Source organism: Spodoptera frugiperda, chromosome 22, assembly GCF_023101765.2.
Source record: "Spodoptera frugiperda isolate SF20-4 chromosome 22, AGI-APGP_CSIRO_Sfru_2.0, whole genome shotgun sequence".
NCBI lineage: Eukaryota > Metazoa > Arthropoda > Insecta > Lepidoptera > Noctuidae > Spodoptera > Spodoptera frugiperda.
Window position 1 is genome coordinate 6670062 of NC_064233.1, and position 24736 is coordinate 6694797.

General features: G+C 37.6%; 2 protein-coding genes and 2 long non-coding RNA genes across 4 annotated transcripts in view; 3 read left to right on the plus strand and 1 right to left on the minus strand.

Moving 5' to 3' along the window:
- The window catches only part of LOC118279635 (dymeclin), a 135701-nt gene that overhangs the window by 42204 nt on the left and 68761 nt on the right, over positions 1-24736 (minus strand). The gene's annotated exons all lie outside the window — the stretch shown is intronic.
- LOC118279681 (uncharacterized) lies at positions 1315-4774 on the plus strand. Its single transcript, XR_007706762.1, has 2 exons — positions 1315-3434; positions 4019-4774. It is a non-coding gene; the product is annotated as an uncharacterized LOC118279681 (long non-coding RNA).
- On the plus strand, positions 6630-9860 carry LOC118279667 (uncharacterized). The gene is made up of 3 exons (XM_035599362.2): positions 6630-6955; positions 7558-7644; positions 9404-9860. The coding sequence occupies exons 1-3, from the start codon at positions 6802-6804 to the stop codon at positions 9484-9486; spliced, it is 324 nt and encodes a 107-aa protein (XP_035455255.1). The 5' UTR covers positions 6630-6801; the 3' UTR covers positions 9487-9860.
- On the plus strand, positions 18199-23288 carry LOC118279678 (uncharacterized). Its single transcript, XR_004784008.2, has 2 exons — positions 18199-21117; positions 23189-23288. It is a non-coding gene; the product is annotated as an uncharacterized LOC118279678 (long non-coding RNA).

The following is a 24736-nucleotide window of genomic DNA, read 5'->3' on the forward strand; positions in this document are numbered from 1 at the left end:
AATTGGCATGGTTGTTGGGAACCCTATTATACACAATTTGTCAATTATCCACATCAATCCGGAGTGTGGAAAAAAAATATTCAAGGTCAAATGTTGCAAAAATCGTTTTTTTTTTGAGTTTTTCAGCTAAACGGTAAGTTTTATAATAAAAATAGGTGAGACAAAAATGATTCATCATGCAATTATCTATAAAAATTGTTCCTACACATTTTTTCCTAAGAATCACCATTTCGAAGATACAGCGATGCAAAATGTTGAAAAAGTTGTATTCTTCATAATATGCATGTCAATTACCGTAATATACTTTACAGAACGATAATATAAGTAAAAATATTTATTTTCGTAGCGTATTACTACGTATTACTTATATTAGGTTTAATTTTAGAAACATGAGGCAACGATCCTAATGTATACGTCCTATTTGAACAAGCAAGGTCAACCGTATTTTAACGAAATATCAATAAATAACAAATATTTTTAATTTTTAATTAGTCCATAATGATTAGTAAGTCTATTTATTCCTCGAAATGGTTTTTCAATTACGAAATTTTATAAATTATGAACAATGCCCATTTGACTAGTAAGAAACTATCGTATTATCTAATAAATGCGAAAGTTTGTGAGTATGTTTGTTACACAATCACGTCAAAACGGCTGAAGGGATCTGGATGAAATTTGGATCAGGGGTAGATTATGGTCTAGAATAACAAATAGACCACTTTTTAACCACGGGAACACAGACGAAACCGCTGGCGAAGGCTAGTTTATAATATTATTGAGAATAGGATAGTAGGACCTGTGTGGTGTATGGTCTATCAGGACAATTGATGTGCCTGGGACGCGCCGGACTTCAGTATTCCGGTGTTTTCATGGTTATATTTACAGTGGACCCCCGATAATCCGGCCCCTGTATGATCCGGCGCCCCTTGTAATCCGACTTGACTTTGATATGTATTTGAAAATCTTAAACAAAAAAAATTTATACATATTTCAAAACTTCATAATTTGATAAATTCATTACATGATTTTGTTTAATAATTCTTGATTATTTTGGTGTGTAACATGCATTTGCATTTATGCTTAATTTTATGTTTAACTTTACTAAATTCGACATACATAAGTATGATTTGTACTTCAAATAATTATGTAGAATCTTATCATTGGTATGTATGTAATAGGCCGGATTACAAGGTACTCTTTTGTAAAAAAATCCGGACTGTAGGGTGGGCAGTTCTATACTTAATGCGACAAATTCGATAGTCCGACACTGTCCTGCAAAATGTTTGTCGGATTACCGGAAGTCCACTGTACTACTAGCGACCCGCCCCAGCTTCGCATGGGTGCAATAGTGATAAATTATGCACGTATTATTCATATAAACCTACCTCTTGAATCACTCTATCTATTAAAAAAACCGCAACAAAATCCGTTGCGTAGTTTTAAAGATTTAAGCATACAAAGGGACATAGGGACAGAGAAAGCGACTTTGTTTTATACTATGTAGTGATAGATCCACAGGAGTTTTGGGACCAAGCGGGCCATTAAAAAATATGTTATATGAATAATGAAATTTACGAGGAAAGCATGTTGGAAAATACATTTACTTCAAATCGTAGAAAAACAACAGGTACAATTATATGTTAGAGGAAAAATTCTCGAACAAATATGTTTGACACAAATGTCAATTGCAATTGGTACAAGTATGATGACGTGTGGGGCCAACCATTGGCGTCAAACAAACACAAGGTTTACGATAATTCCTTGTTCGCATTCCATCCCGTTATTCTAAGCAAGATAAATAATGTACTCGTTATATATGTGGTGTTGCTGGTACAGTCAGCGTCGAAAATTGATGGCAAAGGTCTCCCTACCTACCCTAACCTACCCTAGAATTGGGACTAAAAACAGGATATTTACCATGTTTTTCAATTTTTATGAGCTTCCGATATTTCGGCACTGTTGCAAGCGCCATGATCACGGATAAACTTAAACAGTTTATCGTCTCTAACCTCTTTCAATATCCGGAGCTGCGGACTACCTAGCGGGTTTACCGGGGCCCCGACTCGGAAAGCAGGAGAAGGAACGGGGTGGTTTTTAGTCAGTAAGTCTGACACTCCCTCTCGCCCAAGGCGGGAGAAGTGGATGTTATCCCCCCTGAAAAAAACCCTCCTTCCATTCCTCTCTGTTTAAAGCTTTTTGTGACTAATCATCGTTATTTAGATTATCAAAATCGCTGTACACCGTATTATATCTAAGGGTGTTTTTCCACCAAAGATGTGCTATGCTACGTTGCTGTGAACGCGTTTGGCTTCTACCAATCAAATTTATTGGAACACATAGCTTAGCACTGGGGTATGGTGGAAACACAAATGGTGACCAGTGGGTATACATTGTATGGCGGCATTACATGTGGACCTCTGTCTACCCCTTTGGGGATAAAAGGCGTGACGTTGTACATGTAGGATTAATGTTAAAGCGTGAAAAGGAATGTGCGTCATGGAGTGAGGGTAGGTGAGATGGAAAGAGACAAAAGAGAGATGGCGGTTGTAAAACAAAAGAGCGAAAGACGTAAAGACGTATATTTTTCAGTTTATTAAGTTTCAAAAGACGTAAAGACGTATACAGCGTGTAACAAAATACCCATATACATCAAGAAGCGCTGAAGAATACAGGTTGAATAGAACCTCTACACGAAGTTTCAGCTTAAAATACGTTTAAAAAAAAATTGTACCAAATACTTGGTATCGCATGGTTCTTGATTTTAAATCATACAAATATGTCACAACACTACAGGGGTCACTCGCTAATATTACGAAACATATCTTCTGTCATTCTGATTGCCTAGTATCTGTCTACCTAATTTTGAATCACGCGGCGGCGCGATTTGAAAAATTCATAACTTGGTACCATGAGAAAATGAGTTTAAAAAACCCTTACCGTATCTTTTGTTATGTTATCTAGAAGCCGTGTACTTGATATGTATACCCCCTTTTTGTTACACGTTGTATATTCAGTTTATTTAAGTTTCTGTATTTTATCTAAGTTTGAGTAATATATAAATATGTATTCAAAATAAGTGAAGTTGAAGTTTTAATCACGGTGTTGCGATCCCCATTCTACATACATATATGTTGTATGAGGCTGTGAGTGATAGTTGTGTCGATATGTGGACCCCTAACTAGTTAGTGTTGTCGAGTGTACCTATGAGAACAGGATTTACCGATGTTTTAAATACTTAGGTAACAATGGCATATAAATTGAATGGATTAGTTTCAACGCTACACATAATTTAGCGATTTATGCGAGACGCAAGACGTGCTTAAGCGGTCAGAGAGTGATTTTATTTTTATTTTAAATTGTCGAGAGGATTTTTCCTTATATTTTTATATTTACTATCATCATGGCATTGATCGTGGACAGAGATTTCGTTAAAGGTATTTATATACGTTTTTTTTTTTGTAAATGCATGTTGTTAGTGTTTTTTTTTTTATGGTATAAGCTGGTAAACGAGCAGACGTATTACCTGATGGTAAGCAATCGCCGCCGCCCATGGACACTTGAAACACTAGAGGCGTAACAGGTGCGTTGTCATCCTTTTGGGGGGTTCGGAATTTAAGGGTTGTTGGGGAATCGAGGATTAAAAAGATTGGGATAATTTATTGATGGGTAATTGGGACTCCGGTAACCTCAATCGCACAACCAAACACAACGCAAGCGTTGTTTCACGTCGGTTTTTTGAGAGGCCGTGGTATCACTTCGGTCGAGCCGGCCACTTCGTGCCGAAGCATGGCTCTCCCACACTTAAACCGATATCGCAAATTTCAGTTGACTGTCTGTCTGTTGCGAATGCTTATTTTTTTTTTCTTGTTATGCTTTAAGCAGTATTTGCCGAAAGAAAACTTTTGAAGGCAAATCCTCCATTAAGCGTCGGTCACCAGAGACAGACGTTGCGGTTAACGTGTTAAATAAAAATGTCAGTATCTAGATTTGTTCTAACAATATTCTATTTTTTTTACAGAAAATCAATACTCTGAGGACATCGAAATAGAATCACCAACATTGATCCAAGACTGTTATGAAAAAAGTGGAGACAAACAACCACAGACAGAACAATCTGATTAAAAAAAAACAAATCTTCCTTTATATCTATATCAAATAGAAATGTATGTACGCCCAGAACTCTCGAAAAACTGCATCAAAATTGATAACTATTATTTTCTGTTGTCGTTTTTGTCAGCGAGATGAAAGCATTTGAAATTCACCGGAAAGATCGGAGAAAAATACCTGAGCTAAGGCAGGACGTCACAATTTTGAGACCCGAAATGTGACGTCACACTAGGGAGGGGGAGGGGACACTAGTATGACGTCACATTTTATAATTTTACATCTCTCAAGATCGTGTTGTCTGATAATAGTGAAACTGTTTACTAATTATACTAAACTAATTGAAATACTAAACTACTTACTAATTGAAATGTGACGTCACAAAATTTAAGACTCCTTCCGCCCCCTTGTCACATAAAGTCACACTTCGTGAATCCCCTCCCCCCCTTAACGAGTGACGTAATTAGTGGATGGCCCCCTATTAAGTTTAGTTAAGTTTTTTTTTATATACGTTGTAATAGACTGAGAAATATATTTTCTGACATTGTAAAGAGAATATAATACTGTTTATAAAACACCGTCCTCTGCATTTATTATGTACATTTGTATATTTTTAACAATTACTTTGTAAGTATTAAATATAAGACTTTTTTAAAATTATATATATTTTAATATATGATTTTTTTTTATAAATCCTTTAGCATTTTTATTTATTTAAAACATTGAACGCCGTGGTGGTCACCGGTGACCGACGTTAGCGGAGAATTTGCCTTCAACAGTTTTCTATTGGCAGTCAAAGACTTAAGTATAACATACATACATACATAACCTCACGCCTGTCTCCCATGAGAGTAGGCAGAGACAATGGAACGTCAATTGCTACGATTCTTACACACCTCTTTAGCTTAATCCACAGTCATCAGTCTTTTCATGCATGCTCGTTGGTTAAAGGTTTTAAGTTCAAAGTAATAGAAGGTATCTTAGACGCAAAGGACAATGCCCAAAAATATATGGAGCAAAAACCTAGAAACGAAAAATAATATACATAGACTACATAGACATTTATGTACATAGACTATTAGCAAACCCAGCGAACTCCGTTTCGCCACCTCTGATTGTCCCTGTTTTGTCTGAATTTTCTTTGCTATTACGGAGCCTGAGCCCTTTCCAACGAATGCAAAACCGTGGAAATCGGTTCGTGCGTTCTGGAGTTTTTTTCACACAGAAAACCGACGTGAGACAAAGCTTGCGTTGTTTCATTCCCAATCTTCCCAATCCCCGAACAAATCTTAAATTCCGAACCCCCAAAAGGCCGGCAACGCACTTGTAACGCCTGGTATTTCGTGTGTCCATGGGCGGCGGCGATTGCTTCCCATCAGGTGATCCGTCTGCTCGTTTACCAAAGTCAAAGTCAAAGTCAAAATCATTTATCCTAAATAGACCAGGAAGGCATTTTTGAACGTCAAAGCAAATATAATAAGAAAGATCTGTCTGTCGGTCAGTCCTCTAGTTGCTCTATTTGCTCGTTTCAAAGTGTAGATTCCTTTGCAGAAGAACGAGCAAGAAACTCCATAGGCTTTTCCAATCAGATTCACAATACAATGTCTTGGTAACTTGTTTACCGGCTTATACCATAAAAAAATCCTAACACGCTGTATATGAGATGAAACGACTGAGCAAGAAATAATCGTAAATAAAATTAAACATAGTAGACACGCATTGTCCAGTCAAATTAATTATAACTAGTAAATAAGACCACATCACATTATATTAGCCACAAGACGTCTACTGCTGAAAATAGACGCACGTTTGTTAAGAAAAAAAGTATAAACATATCTTGAACCTGATTTTTTTTATCACCATCGAAATTTTTTTCTGATACTTAGGTATCATTCAAACATCTCATTATTAATTGAAAAAAAAAACTTTTTTAAAAAAAAACCGACTTCAGTGAAGAAAGACGGTTAAAAAAAGCATTAAAAGGATCAAATTGACTTTGATTTCGAAAATCGGTGTTTCTCATTATAGTTTGTTTCTTATTTAACACCGACCTCCGAAATAAAAGTTTTATTTATTTTGGCCACTTTAGTGTTCTTTTTAACCGATTTTCTTCAGTGAAGTCGATTACTTTTTTGTGTAAAGTTTTTTTTTATTCAATAAAAGGGAATATTTGAATGACACCTAACTTTCAGAAAAAAAATTGGCTAGTGATAAAAAAAAATAAGGCACACATAACCTAGAAAATCTAAACAAGACTTGAAAAAATTTGACGATCAACAGCAAGATTCTGTATCACACCTATTCTATATAGGGTGTAAGCGGAACCCTCCCGAAAAACGCTACAATTTTTTGTTGTTTTTATAATTTTAATCGATTTTGTGTTCGTATTATTCATGCTATATTAACATTCAGCCATTACGATTACAACTATTATTACTTCAATCATGAAACATTGAATGTCTTTATGTGTGTTCGTATTAAATAATACAGGTTTTTTACCATCACCTGTTTGCGACGTTTGGGAGCGTTCCGCTTACACCCTGTATAACGAAGCTCGAAAGAATAGCTAAAGAAAGAAGACAGAAAAAGAAAAAAGAAAGCTAAGCTAGCTTCGAACTAAATTTCGGTACCGTATTCCGTACAAATTAGTACGAAACTCGACCACCACTGGCCAACGGTACAACTAAATATTCAATCATGAAAATACTGTGTGTGTGTGTGTTCGTATTCGCTATGGGGGAAGCATTACCCCCACCAATAGTGTTGACAAATGACGGTTTGTCAAAAGTGGTGGTAACAATAGAGGTGAAGCCAGAACAATCACCGATTCCATCTCCAAAAGTGAGAAATGGTAATTGATTTAATTTTTATTATCTATATACTCATAATATTACATCGACGGTTAAAAGGAAATAGGGTATAAGCAACTTTTGGTCAAAAATGAGTTTATTTTGCTATCCTACGTAAATGTTTCCGCTCTTTCGAATGCGCTTACTCTCATGGCTCTACGATGACATTTTTGGCGTTTATACTCTAGCAAAAAAAACATTTTCCTAGTATTCTTTCGACGACCGACGAGTGTAAGCACAGCTCTCCTGAACATTGCATTTTTTGTCGCTTATTTCCTTTTAACCGTTGATATGTGTTGTAACTGAAAAAAAAAATAACTGCCCAGTATCTGGCAATAGGTTCACCCCCTATTACATGGGACTTATAACACAAATGGTGAAAAGTGCGTGTACATTGTGTAGCGGCATTACGTGTCATAATGTGCACCTCTGCCTACTCCTTCGGGGATAAAAGGCGTGACGTTGTTGTAACTACTCATGTAGGTACTCATTTTGTACTAAAAAACGCATTTTTTTTGTTTGTTTGAACGCGCTCCTCTCCGGAACTGCTGGTTCGAAGTGAAAAAATATTTTTGGTTATTGACGAAACAATATTAATTTTCAGGTACAGCTGAAGAAATACCTTTCGTCTCCTACTTACCGGCTTCAACAATAGAACATCTATACAACAAGTTGCAGCTACTTAAGCCAAGTAACTGACACCACATTCTACAATTTAATTATTTTACCTGCAGAGTTTCTTTTACGTTAAAGCGATCCACAAGTTTATGACGTTCGGTGCTCTGACTTCTCCCGCCTTGGGCGAGGCGAGAGGGAGTGTCAGACTCTTACTGACTAAAAACCACTCCGTTCCTACTCCTGCTTTTCTAGCCGGAGCCCCGGTAGGTAGCCCGCAGCTTCGGGCTCTGATTGGCCTGTTCCGACTAACTAACCAATCAGAGAGCTAAACGCGGTAACGTTTAGATAAAGCGAAACATAGGAGAAGGAACGGGGTGGTTTTTAGTCATTAAGATTCTGACACGCCCTCTCGCCTCGCCCAAGGAGGGATAAGTGATTTTACCCCCGCAAAAAAAAAACGTTTAGATCGCGTTAGCTTAAAAAAGAAACTTGCATGTGCAATTGCAGTGAACAAATCAATAGGAGATGCCTTAGTATACTTAATCTAAGCTAACAGCTAAGCGTTTATGGAAAACTAAACTTGTACATTTTTTTTTTATATTAAATGGGCCGACGTTTGGCCGCTATCTCGCCTGATGGTAAGTGATGATGCGGCCTACGATGGAGCACGTTTGCAATATTTCAGCATGTATTTGAAAAGTATAGAACTAACATATACCACAGTTACTGAACATATTTGTTTGTGCTTAACTCCAAAACTGTTGGACGGATTCCGATGAAATTTTGTAAAAATATAGATTAGTTTGTTTGTATTTCTTATTCAGTCTGTTGGTTGGTTTCCTAGTTGTATTGTACAGTACAAGGTCACGCCTTCTATCCCCGAAGGGGTAGGCAGAGGTGCACATTACGGCTAATGCCGCTATACAATGTACACCCACTTTTCACCATTTGTGTTATAAGTCTCATGTAATGGGGGTGAGCTAATTGCCATATACTGGGCACAATGCCAGACTCCGTGCTACTACTGAGAAATTTTTGAAAAACCGAATAAAGCCCAGAAACGCTTTGTTTGCCCCGGGAATCGAACACGAGAGCCCATGTCCGGCTGTCGTATTTGCGACCACTCGACCAACGAGGCAGTCGTATATAAACACACTAGTTGTATGTATACCTCTATTTACTTCTCTTGAGGTAAAATAAACCCAAGTGGCAAGCATATGGTTGACTGCACTGTTGGCGCGGTGGCTAGGCAACTGGCTGCCGCGCAACGTGTAGCGGGTTCGATTCCCGCACGGAGCAACTCTTTATGTGATCCACAAATTGTTGTTTCGGGTCTGGGTGTCATGTGCATGTGAAATTGTATGTTTGTAAACGCACTCACGATACAGGAGAAAATTATAGTGTGGGCAAAGATTCTTAAAAAAAAAACTTTTTTTTTTATTGGACCTTATGGTAAGCAATCGCCGATGGACACTTGAAACACCAGCGGCTCAGCACTGAATACAATTTTATATGGTACTCCACGAAAAGACAATCTCAGGAATGGTATGCGATAACCTCTGTGAGCTCATTTACTGTCAAACACTACATCACTACATAGTATAAAACAAAGTCGCTTTCTCTGTCTCTACGTCCCTTTGTACGCTTAAATCTTTAAAACTACGCAACGTGTTTTGTTGCAGTTTTTTTTTAATAGATAGAGTGATTCAAGAGGAAGGTTTATATGTATAATACATGCATAATATATCACCATTGCATCCATGCGAAGCTGGGGCGAGTCACTCCCACAACCGAGGTATCACGACGATTGACGAAACAATATTAATTTTCAGGTACTGATGAAGAAATACCTTTCGTCTCCTTTTTACCGGCTTCAACAATAGAGAATCTATACAACAAGCTGCAGCTACTTTAGCCAAGTAACTGACATGACATTCAACAATTATTTTACCTGCGGGCCTAGTGCCAGTTTCTTTTACGTTAAAGCGATCGACAAGTTTATGACGTTCGGCGCTCTGATTGGCCGACCAACCACCCAACCAATCAGAGGGCTAAACTTAAAAACTATTGCGGAAATATCGATGAAATTTTGTAAAAATATAGATTCAAGTTTTCACCAAAATTTGAAAAAAAAAAATATATTTTTGTCAAAGATAAGTATAAAAAACCGAAATCGTAGTTTTTTAAATTTTCCACAAAAATTTGTTTGCCTTCCAAGGGTTGATTTCTTAGTTGTATTTATACTTCTATTTAGAGCTGTTAAGATAAAAATAAACCATTTAATTGATACTTGTTTTATTGATACGACCACCATTTCTTAAAAGGCATCTGAAAGATTCCGAAGTAAAAAACCCCTCATCAAATAACCATACCATAACCTCAAAGTAAACATTTTTTATGAAATAGGATTCAAGCGAAAATATGGATCACCAGTACCCTTAGTATGAGTCTGCTTTACGAAAACTACTCGAAACGACAACGCGTCCAGCGCTCTGATTGTGCGAGCTTGAATAAACCAACTGCTTATGGGACAAGCCCGCCACAACCACCCATACCGCTACAACTCCTGTAAGCCAGGATCTACAGTAGATACAACCATGAAAACACCGGAACATTGAAGTCCGGCGCGTCCCAGGGACATGAATGACTGTCTTGGATCCCGCAACGAAACAAATCAGAAGCTGTTATTAGAGGAAAAGAAAACGATAGTTTCCACTTCCCTCGGTGAATTTCATGTAGGAGTCAGAATGACTTAAGCCTTAAGGCACAAAACAGATTGCACAACTGGGAGAAGCCCAGTAAATTTATAAAAATAAAAACAATAAAAATTACTGGGCTTCTCCCAGTCTAGTAAACCAACTGCTTAATAGAATTCGACCTGCGGGAAACGCTGAGCCAACAGTTGTTTTAAGTGTAGGAGAGCCATGCTTCCACACGAATGTGCTGGCTCGACCGGATTGATACCACGACCTTACAGAAAACCGACGTGAAACACCGCTTGCATTGTGTGAACGAAGTTACCGTAGGCCCAATTACCCCCAATCTTCCCAATCCCCCAACAACCTTTAAATTCCTAACCCCCGAAAGGCCGGCAACGCAATTGTAACGCCTCTGGTGTTTCATATGTCCATGTGCGGCGGCGATTGCTTAACATCAGGTGATCCGTATGCCGCTTACCCGCTTATACCATAAAAAAATATTAATGTTTCAATATGCCAGTCACAATAATCAATTTTAATTTCACGTTTCTTTTTATTAAAGGACACTTATTGTTATACGCTAATTAAAATCATTATGTTTTCGTGTTTATTTTGATTATATAAGTTCTATGCAGTAAGGGGTGTGCCTATTCATTTATATATTATCATCATCAACAGCCAGAAGACGTCCACTGCTGGATAACCCTCCCCCCCTTTTCAAGGGAGGAAATCATCCAATGACTTCTCTCGCCAGGGCAAGGCGAGAGTGTCAGACTCTTACTGACTAAAAGCTACCCCGTTCCTATTCCTGCTTGTTGAGCCGGAGCCCCGGTAAGCCGCTAGGTAGTCCGCAACTCCGGATTAAGCATCAGCCCTACTGGGCCCCATCTGTGGTGGTCTGATGGCTCTTTGAGGCGCACGCGGAACGCGACACGCCGCACGCACGGGTGTGGTTCTGGTCGTGCGGCGAGCTACCCTTGGGCGACGGCTGGGGCGTGAGGAGGTTCGATCCGTGGTAACTGATTCAACTAAGATATGTTGAGTGACTAGACCTACACTACACCCCCACACTAGACCCAGTGCTATGCTATTTATATCAATGAACATGATTGGTGGAAGCCAAACGCATCTACAGCAACGTAGCAATGCACATCTCTGAAGCCTTTCTTAGCGGTTGATGTGAGAGAAGCATTTGAGGAAAACTCGTGAGGAAGAAGCGGTTACAGAAACGCCCTGTACATCAAATTGAATTTAAAATTCGGAGTACTTTACACATATAAAACACAAGCCTATAATACCTACAAAATACACCTATAGACTTGATTATCCAACATACGAGCCGTCTTTAACAAAATCGCTCCCAAAATGGAAACCAAATCCATCTTTCTATTAGTTTTATTAATTGCAATTGTAAATACGCAGGATATTCTACCAACACAGCATTTAGTGCGGACCCAAGATCAGCTACCATCAGCTCCGAAACCACCAGCTCTGGGAGAATCAACGCCTACTGATGACGATGGTAATTATTATATACTAGCTACTTCCGCGCGGTTTCACCCGCTCTGCTCGGCTCCTATTGATCATAGTGTGATGTTTTATAGCCTATAGCCTTCCTCGATAAATGCACTATCCAACACAAAAAGAATTATTCAATTCGGACCAGTAGTTCCGGAGATTAGCGCGTTCAAACAAACAAACAAACAATCAAACAAACTCTTTAGCTTTATAATATCAGTATAGTATAGTATAGAAGTATAGATTTTAGAGGTTGTGTCCATTTTTTTCAAAGAACGTGGCGACTAGCTAACTGCTACGTCTCCGCGTCTGCACGCTGCTCATGATGAAGGGTCCCTCTGTGACTCGAAAATAGTAGAGCTTTTCTCCATTAAACAGTGATTTTTAGTTAATTTAGTATGTCTCACGATAGCTATTATAAAAATAGGTAATAATTTTTCTTTGTTTTTTGTGTTTTCCATGCGAAATTTGTCAAAACATCATCACCATCAGCCGAGAGACGTCCAAACACGTATCAGTTCAAACCGGAGATATCAAACAGGTTTTTTTACTAATAAGAGGACAAATTAAGGTTGTTTAATGACAATGAATTGGTATCAAAGGTTACAACAGCTAGTCTATTCTGTAATTGCCAATACGAAACACTCGTATTGAGTTCGATCGCATTCTCGTGCGTGATTGGCCGAAATTATTTTCACAACCAATGACATGGTGGACCGCGATCAAGCTCACTTGCTGTCCACTCCTAAACTTCGATATTAGATAAAATATGAATATAACATAACAGTACTTAGGTATTGTTATTTTAGGGAACAGAGAGTAAAGTTCCCTAAGAAAAGGAGGATCCTCCGACCAGGCGAGGTGATCAGCCTGACGGGCTTTCTGCCCAACTGTTGTTCGTTGGGATTTTCTATCCGTGTTAATTCGCATGTAAACTTCATATGTGCGACGCAGGATATTTATGACGTCATCCGTTGATTCGCTCGTCGATAGTCTATATGTGCGACTTCTGTCATCTGTCACTTGTCGCTTGTCAGAGTGTCGCCACATTATCATATATGACAAAATTAAAAAAAATACGTGTCTAATATTTTTCAATACCTACCTAAATGATTGAACTGATTTAAGGTCTTTAATTTTCATAACCGGTCATTTCTATTGCAGAATAGCGTGGCTGAACAGATTAGTACAAAAAATATTTTAGTATTGGAAAGTTTACTTCTTACTTAGCGTATGAGTGAGAAGGAGGGAGATTCGGGCCCGAACCTCCATCTTCATGCGAAATCACTCGCCCTCAATGTAGGAAAATAATCGAAATGTTCGTATGTCTGAAATGAAATAATTACCTTTTTCAGATACAATTCTCATCCTGCCACCTTCAAAAGTAATTGAGCTATACACCAAGAAATATGAAGAATGAAATAAATAAAAAAAAGGAAACATTAATAATTACGATCGGCTTACTTACGTAAATGTTTGACGAGGAACTCGACTAAGTAGCAGGGCGACAATCGCCGCGTCGTGTGTCGCGGAATGCTGCTCATGAATATGAGCCTCTAGCATGGCTTGAAACTAGTCGAGTTCCTCGTCAAACAGTTACGTGAGTGAGCCGATAACATAATATTTAATTTAGTATGTCTCACGAAAGTTAAAATAATAAAGAAAACAATTTATAAAAAAAAAACATCATCGCGCCTTTTAACCCCAAAGGAGCATAACACGACACGTTATGCCACTTTTCAATGTACCCCCCACTTTTCACCATTTGTGTTACAAGTCTCGTGTACTATGTCAAAGTTAAGGTCAAAGTCAAAATTATTTATTTCAATTAGACCAAGAAGGCACTTTTGAACGTCAAAGCAAATATAATAACGTCTGTCCGTCGGTCAGTCCTCTAGTGAAGCTATTTGCGCGTTCCAAAGTGTAGATTCCTATGGAGAAGAACGAGCAAGAAACTCCATAGGTTACTCTTTTTCAATCAGATTCACAATACAATTCACGGTTACATTGTTTCAATCGCTTCAACTATGTGAGAACAATGTAGTACGTGGTAATACTAATATACAACGTGTAACAAAAAGGGGGTATACACATCAAGTGCACGGTTTCTAGATAACATAACAAACTATACGGGAAGGGTTTTTAAACTCATGTTTGCATGGAACGAAGTTATGAATTTTTCCAATACATAAGATACATGAAATCCTACATTTGGAAATGAAATCATTACATCACTTGCAAGAAATCAGCTGATCGGTGTCAGTGCAAGTGCACTCAATGTACTTAAATAAAATCAAAACCTTTACTCCTGGTATTTCTTCAAATAAATGAAAAAAGGGTTCCGTATATTTATTTTTCGTAACAATTTTTTTTGTCTTAAAAATTGTTTTAAGAAGAAAGGTTTTCATAAAAAACAAAGAATATGTTTGTAGACAAACTAAGTCAAAACCTCGAGCGAGTACAAGCACCGGGCATTTGTAAAAGAAAATCTTGTGGGCCGCATACGTGTCCGTTAGCGCGCTGCTTATTATTTTTTTCTAAATAGACACGCTAGCATGCGAATCGTGCGACCCGCACCAATTTTTAATTACGCTAAGTACATAGACAAGGGTATCCGTAAGGATATAAAATAATTATTAGGTACCTATCTGGTATTTACGTGATACAAAGAGATACCATTTTTTTTTTGTTTTACTTGGATAAGATGGTCTCAAACAAATGAGTGAAGTAATCTACCTTTGCATGTTTTTCTCATTATTAAGACTAAATTAACTTGCTGAGCTTTTCGTGACCTTCTGTCAATCTCTGTCTCCTATCTCTCTGTTGTGGGTACCTCCTACTCTTACCTACCTTACCTAGTCTTAATGAGAAAAACATGCAAAAGTACCAGGAACCCATAAGAAACGAGAATTGTTATTACATACATTGAAGACGTTGCGAAAAAGGGTTTCATATAATAATATTGTGTTCAACTGAACCCTAAATATCAATTCTATGCCAGTTATGTGTGTCCTAGTACAAAAAACTCCCAGTGGGTTCCGTTCTTGAATATTTTTTTAATAAACGTTTTTACTTGGAGGCGTTTAGAGAGATTGACAGAATTAAAAAAAAAACTCAGCAAATTAGCTTAGTCTTAATGAGAAAAACATGTAAAAATACTAGGAACCCATAAGAAACGAGAATTGTTATTACAATAATTGAAGACGCTACGAAAAAGGATTTCATATCGTAATATTTGAACCCTAAACATCAATTCTAAGCAAATTATGTGTCTCCTAGTACAAATAAACTCACAGGGGGTCCGTTCTTCATTTTAATTAAATTACCGACAGAATTTACAGATAGATAGACAAAATTTCACGAAAAACTCAGCAGCTTAGTTTAGTTAACATGCAAAAGTACTAGGAATCCATAAGAAACGAGAATTGTCATTACATAAATTGGAAAACGGTTGCGCACTCACAGATCCCTAATTTCATATTAAATACGATAAAATCTTGTTTCCCAGTCGCACGCGTTGCTTGAGTGTATTATGTGAGAGAGATGGAAATGTTGTCATCGTCTGTTGGCTACTCTCTTTGAATGTCTCTCTCTCTCTCTGTACATAGGAATTGTCATTGAGGATGGGGGACTCGCTCCGAAAGAAACCGATTTAAAGAAAATACGATTAATCGTTCTTGGTTCGATGTATTTCATAATAGTTAAAAGGACACTGTAAAAATCCAATATTATTTGTAACTACATTAGTTACTTGTAAACTAAGGCTAAGTTGTTAACTTTTTCAGGGCTAATAAGAGTCTTTAGTCAAATTCGACGTTTATTTCTAAAATACGTATTTGATTAAATTATTAGATAAAACACACATATTGTATTTTAATTGGCTACTATTCAATGCATTTCTTTACAGTGGAATACATAGAAATATCATTCATAATCTAATTTCCTTACCGATTCAATAATAATGTGAACCGATTTAAAATAGGTATCAAACTTTTTGGTTCGCGGGAAGAAGATTTCAGATCGCCAACTCTAGTTGTCAGTGTTGACATAATATTGTCATCATGATCGTTTCAGTCATTTCAGTATTTCGGAAAAATATTAAAATTTTAGTTTTTACGAAAAAATATCATCAATTTCTTTAATGTGGAGTTTAATTATTTTTTATTGGTACTGTTACAGCGTTTGTAAGAGAGAAGATTTAAATTAGCTTTCAGAAGCTGTTTGCTATTATTGTGATTAAGTGTGAATTGATTGGAAGATAGTTGTTTTCCTCTTGTGGAATGAATTTTCAGCACTATTTAATATCCATGGAGACTAGTGCAACACAAGCTGGTTTAGGCCATATGCAACGCCCTTGTATTAACTTTTTAAGCAAAGATTCAAAGAACGGTACACAGAGCGCCCCCGGAGCATGTAAAAATTGCGCCCAAATTGAAAGTGTCTTGGTATTTTTAACTGAGGTCGATTTAATAATATTCACACGCAAAATAAATTAATTTAAAACAAGTTCAGTCTTTTTCTTTATTCTAAGTATTTACCCAGATCCAATAAAGAACAAGGTTTTAATACCTGATACGTTTGATGATGAGTATGACGATGAAGTTATGAAGCTGCTTATTTATTGCGTAAAACAATCTCAGGGGAAAAGGAATGAATGCAGTTTTTAACCGTTACTTTGATTTTTTAACTCCTAATTTGTCTTACCGTGGACGATGGGGTGGGTGACAGAAAGTAGCTAATGAATTTAATAAAAGAGTTCGGTATCAAGAATTGAGTGATATCGTAAATGTATGCAATTATAACCATAGGCAAAATAACCTCAAAATACTTACTTAGTTACCTTGGCTTTGCTAACATTGCAATCGCATAATTCATATACATAATTACGGTGCTTGTGATTTCAATTTGTGGTTGTGACAATCGTGTGTGATGGCCTTAAATAATAGCGAATATTATGAGATGATGTTGTGTGTCGGTAGAGAAGACGGTAATGTGCGAGCTGCTCGCGAACTCTATCGTCGCCGATTTATCGACGGTAGGCCAGAAGCTGAGCGTCGGCAGCTTCCTTCCGTGGCATGTTTTCACCGTATGATACATCGTCTGCACCAAACTGGTTCTTTTCACGCTCATGGTTTAGGGGGTCGCCCGAATTCTGTCGATCCAGAATTTGAGGAAGCCATACTGCGGCATTTTGAAGCTAACCCACGTACCAGCTCTCGGCGAGCTGCATTAGCATTGGGCGCATCGAACCACATGCAAGTATGGCGAGTGTTGCACAATGACGGTCAGCACCCGTACCACTTCCGCCGTACTCAGGAGCTGACACCTGCAGATTTTTTGCCTCGCGTGACCTTTTGCCAGTGGTACTGCGGTCAGGTAGAAGCCTCGCCAGATTTTGGCTCACGGGTGCTGTGGACAGATGAAGCGTCATTCACGAGAGCGGGGATCAGCAACATCCACAATGACCATATTTGGTCTCACGCCAACCCTCATGCTTCAACGGAATCGTCATTCCAACACCAATGGCGATTAAACGTGTGGGCTGGTATCGTGGGAGAAGTTGTCATAGGACCAATTTTTTTGCCGCATAATTTAAACAGTCAAAATTATCTAAATTTCTTAACAAATGATTTGGATGATGCGCTTACAGACTTATCCATTATAGGTTACGCCAATCTTATAATGGATAATAATCTGATATTCCAACACGACGGCGCACCAGCACACTACGCACGAGATGTTCGAGATCATCTCGATATGCGCTTTCGTCAGTGGATCGGGCGTGGTAGCAGACACGTAGCTTGGCCGCCGCGATCCCCAGACCTAACGCCTCTAGATTTTTTTTTGTGGGGGTACATAAAAAACATTGTGTATGCAACGCCGTGTGATACAGTGGTGCAAATGAAAGAGCGCATCGAAGCTGCTTTCAGCACAGTAACACCAGACATGTTACGCAATGTGCAGCTGTCTATGCACAAGCGAGCCACCTTGTGCATTCAGTATCACGGCCATCACATCGAACCACATCTGTAAAAATGTAAGTTAAATTTATTTTTCATTTTAATATTTACATGGCCAAATTTTTACAGGTACTAGGCAAACAAAGCGTCTCATGTACGCACGCAATCTCGCTCTCACTTATATCGAAATTAGGTAGACAGGTACTAGGCGATCAGATTTACAGATGAAATATTTCGTAAACAAGCGAGTGTCATAGAATGTCATTGACCCCCGTAGTGTTGTGACACGTTTGTATGATTTAAAATGAAGAATCATACGACACCAAGAATTTGGTACCAATTTTTTTTTTAAACGTATTTTTGGCTGAAACCTTGTGTAGAGATTCTATTAAACCTGTATTCTTCAGTGCTTCTTGATGTATATGGGTATTTTGTTACACGTTGTATATTCAGTCAAAGTGATAGAAAAAGAAAATAACCCTGAGGACAACTTACGGGGTGTGCGTATTGCCATATACTGGACACAAAAAGGGCTGACAATTTTTTATTTTAATGTCCGTAGATATATCGATTTGAAATATCGCACATAGTCACTTCCAGCTACATTTTATACACAAATATGACGTATTTGCTCAAATTGCAATGCAGGTTTTACACCGTAATTTTGATTCGTTTTATCTGAGTAGTGTTATCTTATATGACAAAAAAAATACGGGTTTAATATTTATCATTCCCTAACTGACAGACTAAATAGATTTTTAATTTTTATACTCAGTCATCATCCCTATTCCGGGGTCCGAGCTCCTACTGAGAAATATTTGAAACCGAAACAAGCCACTATCATCATAAAGTCGGCCTACTATCATCCCTACAGAGTGGACTTCCCTTGGGTGCGAACGAAACGGTTCAAATCCACGTTCCTAATCCGTACAGCCAGGGAATGGAACAATCTGCCGGCTTCTATTTTTCCTGAGAAATACAACCGGGGTCTTTTCAAGGTCAGAGTAAATAGGTACTTTCTAAGTCTGTGTGCTCCATCTTCGGCCACATCTTCGCTTCACCGTCCTGGCAGTAAGCGGGTTGGTGGCCAAACGCAGATTTATCAACGTTAAAAAAAAGCCCAAAGCCTACATTCTTTGCCTGGCAATCACCACCATTCGGCCAACGAAGTAGTCAAGTTGTCCTTTAAGGTGTTTTTTAACCAGAGATGTGCTATGCTACGTTGCTGTGGATGCGTTTGGCTTCCACCAATCATATTCATAGCTTAGCACTGATGAAAACGGACTCAGCTATGTGTGCTTTCAATGGCTTTCCCTACTATCGATATATCGCATATTTGAGTTGTGCATCTTCCTCGCTTAGCTACTTTGCGGCGGCGCATCTTCGTAGCACATCTTACTCGCACAGCTTACTATCAGTAGAATCAGTCACATAGTTACACAGCTTAGCTATTACATCTTCGTAGCATAGCTGCATAGCACATCTCGTGTGGAAAAGCACCATTAAAAGGCATCGAACAGATTCCGGGTCTAGAACGTTGTTAAACTACTCAGTAATGGTAATTACAAAATTAACCCTTCAAACGCCGCGCCGAAAAAATTCCTCTAATTTCCATGCTCTGAGGCCTACTCCGGTTCTCGAATCCGAAATTTCGTTAAATTTTCGGCCGTAGGTTTTATTGATTTACTAATAGAATTACTTGAAATAACGTTTTATTTTTAATTTCATAAACGTTATTTCGTTCGTTACTTCGGATTCGAGAACCGGAGTAGGCCCCCAGGTGATTAGTCTGCTCATTGATGATAAATGATATTTATTTCTGTAAGTAGGTTATAAAATAACACTTTTGCACGTCAACATTTGCCTCCTATTCCATAAAATAAAATATCTGCGGCAGTTGTAGGGTTAAAGGTGTTCGCTAAATATAGCCTAAAGACTGGCTCTGCGTTGTGAGTTTCTGACTATTTAAAAACATTAAATACCAATATCAATTAACTTAACAAGTACCTTTATTTATTTTTGGAACATAATATTTACTTGTTGCACAGGATGTACTTATTTAACACGTTCATTGTTAAAAAAATATATATTTATTATAAAAAAATACATCATCTATCTAAAACAATCATTTAGACATGCTATGCTAATGTATATTGTTTTCAGATTTGTCAAATAATTTTATGTGTCCTATTTTATAAGGGTTTTTTTAGACGGGGAAAATCATCCAATGTTTTCTCCCGCCTTGGGCGAGGCGAGAGGGAATGTCAGACTCTTACTGACTAAAAACCACCCCGTTCCTACTCCTATTTGTCGAGCTAGAGCCCCGGTAAACCCGCTAGGTAGTCCGCAGCTCCTATTTAATAGGGGCTGAGTCGATTACCTTATACTGGATTAAATTCGATGCTCCGAGTTATAATATACATTTCTATACAGCAATAATGACGGGGAATTAAAATTAAAAATGTATGTAGTCCAAATATTAGACACGTATTTTTTGTATTTTGTCGTATAAGATAACAATACTTACATAAAACAAATCAAAGTTTAGGAGTGGGAGCATATACGTCATTTCTACGTATAAAACGTACTTAGAAGTGACCTCACGCGATATTTCAAATCAATATACCCTCGAAAGTTTTTGTTTTTATAAGAAAACTCGCGCACCCGGCGAATTTCGTTTCGCCACCAATGATTTTTTCCTGCTTTTGTCTTGAAATTTTTCCTATATTTCCTTTGCTATGAACCTCACGGAGCCCGAGACCTTTCCATCGAATACAAAACTATGAAAATCGGTTCATGCGTTCTGGAGTTATAACGTCAGGAAGGAAAAATCGACTTATTTTTATATTTTAGATAAAATATACGTATATAATGTTTTAAAGTAATCTACAAGACGGACATAAAAATAAATAATATTTAATATTAAAATAAATATAGAAATTAATCGAAACATCATGTATACCAAAATAAAAAAACCTTTTAAAATTCCAAGTACACTTTAATCGTGCATTTCAATCTCATTTCCTCACATATAAAATGGAAGATTTAAGGAACTCATAGCCAGTCGAATTCCGAACCTCCTTGGCCGAAATCGGTCAATAATGGAAGTAAAATCCATATTTGTATTCCTTTTAACGATTGGCGTAGTTAATATGGAGTTTTATTTATCACCCCTGCCCTATTTTGCCACGGCGCCCTATTTTGCGCTGATGTTACCATCAACTCCGGATTTATCAGCTCCGGATTTATCAGCTTCGGATTTATCAGCTCCGGATTTATCAGCTCCGAAACCATTAGCTCCGCAAGAATCAGCACTACCGTCGAGCCCGAATCAATACTTGCCTCCACCACGAGGGCCATTTGTCAATGGTAATTATTACTTTTAAATATGTATTTGTATGTTCGTTTGTTTGTTTGTTTGTTACTCCTTCACGTCAAAACGGCTGAAGGGATCGAGACATAAGACACAATAGATTATGGTATGGAATAACACACTTACTAATTTTTATCCCACGGGAATGAGCAGGAGTAGAAACGGGTTGGTTTTTAATCAGTAAGTGTCCGATACTCCCTCTCGCCTCACCCAGGACTGGAGAAGACAGGGTGATTGTCCCCCTTCGAAAACAAACCATCGCAAAATCTGGTTTTTTCAACGTCAGAGGGTAATTTCGACTTAAATTTTTATACAAATCAAAAGCTAACACGCTTTATTCTAGTTTCCTATTACAAGATTTGAATTAAAGTCACCCCGAATTTACCCGACATGACAGAATCGGGAAATATACTTAGTTCTTACTTTTTATTTCAGACACACGTGTAGCCTATGCAGGGGTCGCCCCAATCCTACCATCATCACAAGTAGTTTTGTTATACAACAGAAAGTTTACTTAAATAAACAATTTCCTTGATAAGTTTAGTTTTATTTCATTTCCAATATAAAAAAGCACCGGAGCTGCGGACTACCTAGCGGGTTTACCGGGGCTCCGGTTCGAAAAGCAGGAGTAGGAACGGGGTGGGTTTTAATCAGTATGTGTCCGATACTCCCTCTCGCCTCACCTAGTAGGGTAGACTGGGTACGGTTGAAACACAGGACGGTTGAAACAAAACGAATATCTCGCAAACCGTTGGCGGGGCGGCTAGGGGTCCAAGAGGAGAAAGAAGCGGACGATAGGTCTAAACACGAATCTTAAAGTTGCGTCACTCTCCGCGCGCTTTGGCTGTTTCTAGGGGACCCTATTGTGTTTTGATAACCAAAAGTAAGTATTTTAGCTTGGAGATTTTTCCAATTATTGTCGTTTTTATTCAAGTGACAGCATTGAGGGTGCGTTGTTATTTGAAATGAAGCTCGCGGAATATGACATTGTGACTAGTTTTTGTGTATCATTATTGTTACAATGACTAATAACTGATTTTACCTAAAGTAGGAGTTGGGGACGGTTGAAACATTTTTTTTGGGTACGGTTGAAACAGTGTACTTATTACTTTTTTCTTGTTTTTACACCAAATAATATTTTTTAATGTGGACGTGTGAAGAGTGATCTGATTGATCTTTAAATTTGGCTTATCCTTATTGGACTAATGAAAGCCAAAAATTGTTTTCTTTCAAACTTTTTTTAAATATTATTGTTTAGTTTGCTATGTTTAAAAAACAAACCGTTGATTTTGGTTTAATTTACGTAAATTTTATATCAATGTTAAGTAATTTGTAGTTACTTAGTTTTTTGATGATTGATTATATATATTTTAAATAGTGTGCTTTAAAACATTAAAGGCTGATTAAAAATATCGTTTCAAGTATATAAATATTGAAGACTAATTACTAATGTCAAAGAGTAACTTAATTATTCTTAGATTTAAAATAAACAATTAATAAAACGTGTTGTAATATTATATTTTGTATTATTCGCATGTGTTTCAACTGACCCCATTCACTGTTTCAACCGCCCCTGGTATGGGGACGGTTGCAACAAATCCGATTTATTTTTTAATTTGATTTACTTTTAAAAATAACACACCTGGGACTAAAAACATATTGCCTATTAGTAGACAGAAACATGCTCTTTTATTTAACATATCTTCTTCATCGCTCGGGTTATAAAAAGCAGAACTATGGACGTTATAAGTGAAACTGTTTCAACCGTACCCAGTCTACCCTACTGGAGAAGGCAGGGTGATATTCCCCCCTCAAAAAAAAAGTGTCCGATACTCCCTTTTGCCTCACCCAGGACTGGAGAAGACAGGGTGATTGTCCCCCTTCAAAAACAAACCATCGCAAAATCGGGTTTATTTGACGCCAGGGCTAATTTTCGACTTAATTTTTTATACAAATGAAAAGCTAATACGCTTTATTCTAGTTTCTTATTACAAGATTTGTATTAAAGTCACCCCGAACTTACCCGGCCTGACAAAATCAGGAAATAATTCCCATTTTTTATTTCAGACACGCCTGTAATCTATGCCGCCGCCCCAATCCTACCATCATCACAAGTAGTTTTGTTATACAACAGAAAGTTTACTTAAATAAACAATTTCCTAGATCAGTTTAGTTTTATTTCATTTCCAATATAAAAAAGCACCGGAGCTGTGGACTACCTAGCGGGTTTACCGGGGCTCCGGTTCGAAAAGCAGGAGTAGGAACGGGGTGGGTTTTAATCAGTATGTGTCTGATACTCCCTCTCGCCTCGCCCAAAGCGAGAGAAGTCATTGGATGATTTTCCCCCGTCAAAAAAAAAAGTATCCGTTACTCCCTTTTGCCTCACCCAGGGCTGGACAAGACAGGGTGATTGTCCCCCTTCAAAAACAAACCATCGCAAAATCGGGTTTATTTGACGCCAGGGCAAATTTTCGACTTAATTTTTTATACAAATGAAAAGCTAACACGCTTTATTCTACTTTTCTAATACAAGATTTGTATTAAAGTCACCCCGAACTTACCCGGCCTGACAACATCAGGAAATAATTCCCACTTTTTATTTCAGACACGCCTGCATTCAAAGCCCCTCCAATCCTGCCACCATCACAAGTAGTTTTATTCTACGGTAGAAAGTTTACTTAAATAAACAATTTCCTTGATCAGTTTAGTCTTATTTCATTTCCAATATAAAATAGGCAAACTTTTCAACACTTGCATCTTGTTGTAACTTTCGTGAGACATACTAAATTAATTATTATGTTATCGGCTTACTCACGTAATGTTTTGACGAGGAACTCGACTAGTTTTAAGCCATGCTAGAGGCTCATTTTCATGAGCAGCATTCCGCGACACACGACGCGGCGATTGTCGCGGAATGCTGCTATAACTGCCGATAACATAATAATTAACTTGCATCTTGCCCATGATAACATATTATATTATAGTCCAGTCAAATAAGCTTAAATTAGGTAAGAGTCTCGGAATGCGAGATACCCAGCTGTAATTTTGTATATACTTGTATATTGACCCCCTAAAACTTGTCTCAAAACCTACATATGGTAGGGTGTAAGCAACTCTTAAAATTCAGGGTCAAAGGTCCCAAAAATCGTTTCTGACTGATATCGGAGCTCTCACTACAACTAGACAAAAGTGCTGTTACTGTGTTGTAGAGATATTTATCGATAAAATTATATTATTTCATTTGAAATAATATACTCATACTGTGTATTTAGATACGATAATTTTTAAATATTAAATTTACACCTACATAATACTTAAAATTATTTCAATATAATATTAAAATGACTAAGTGTGAACTTTTTTTTGGCAAGCAATCTAGTGGGTAAAATTATAGGACTACCTATACATAATATAGGACTACCTATACTTAAAATTAATATTTGTTATTTTTTTAACCTGTTTTCCCTAACCAGGTTATCAAATACATCGATAATTCATATCGACTGTTGCACAACCACATTTGTCAATGTACTTTTAAGAAATGTTTACATTATTTCGAATGTTGCGATAGAGAATGTTTCGATGTATGTGTGAAATTGTGTTTGTGATGTTCTA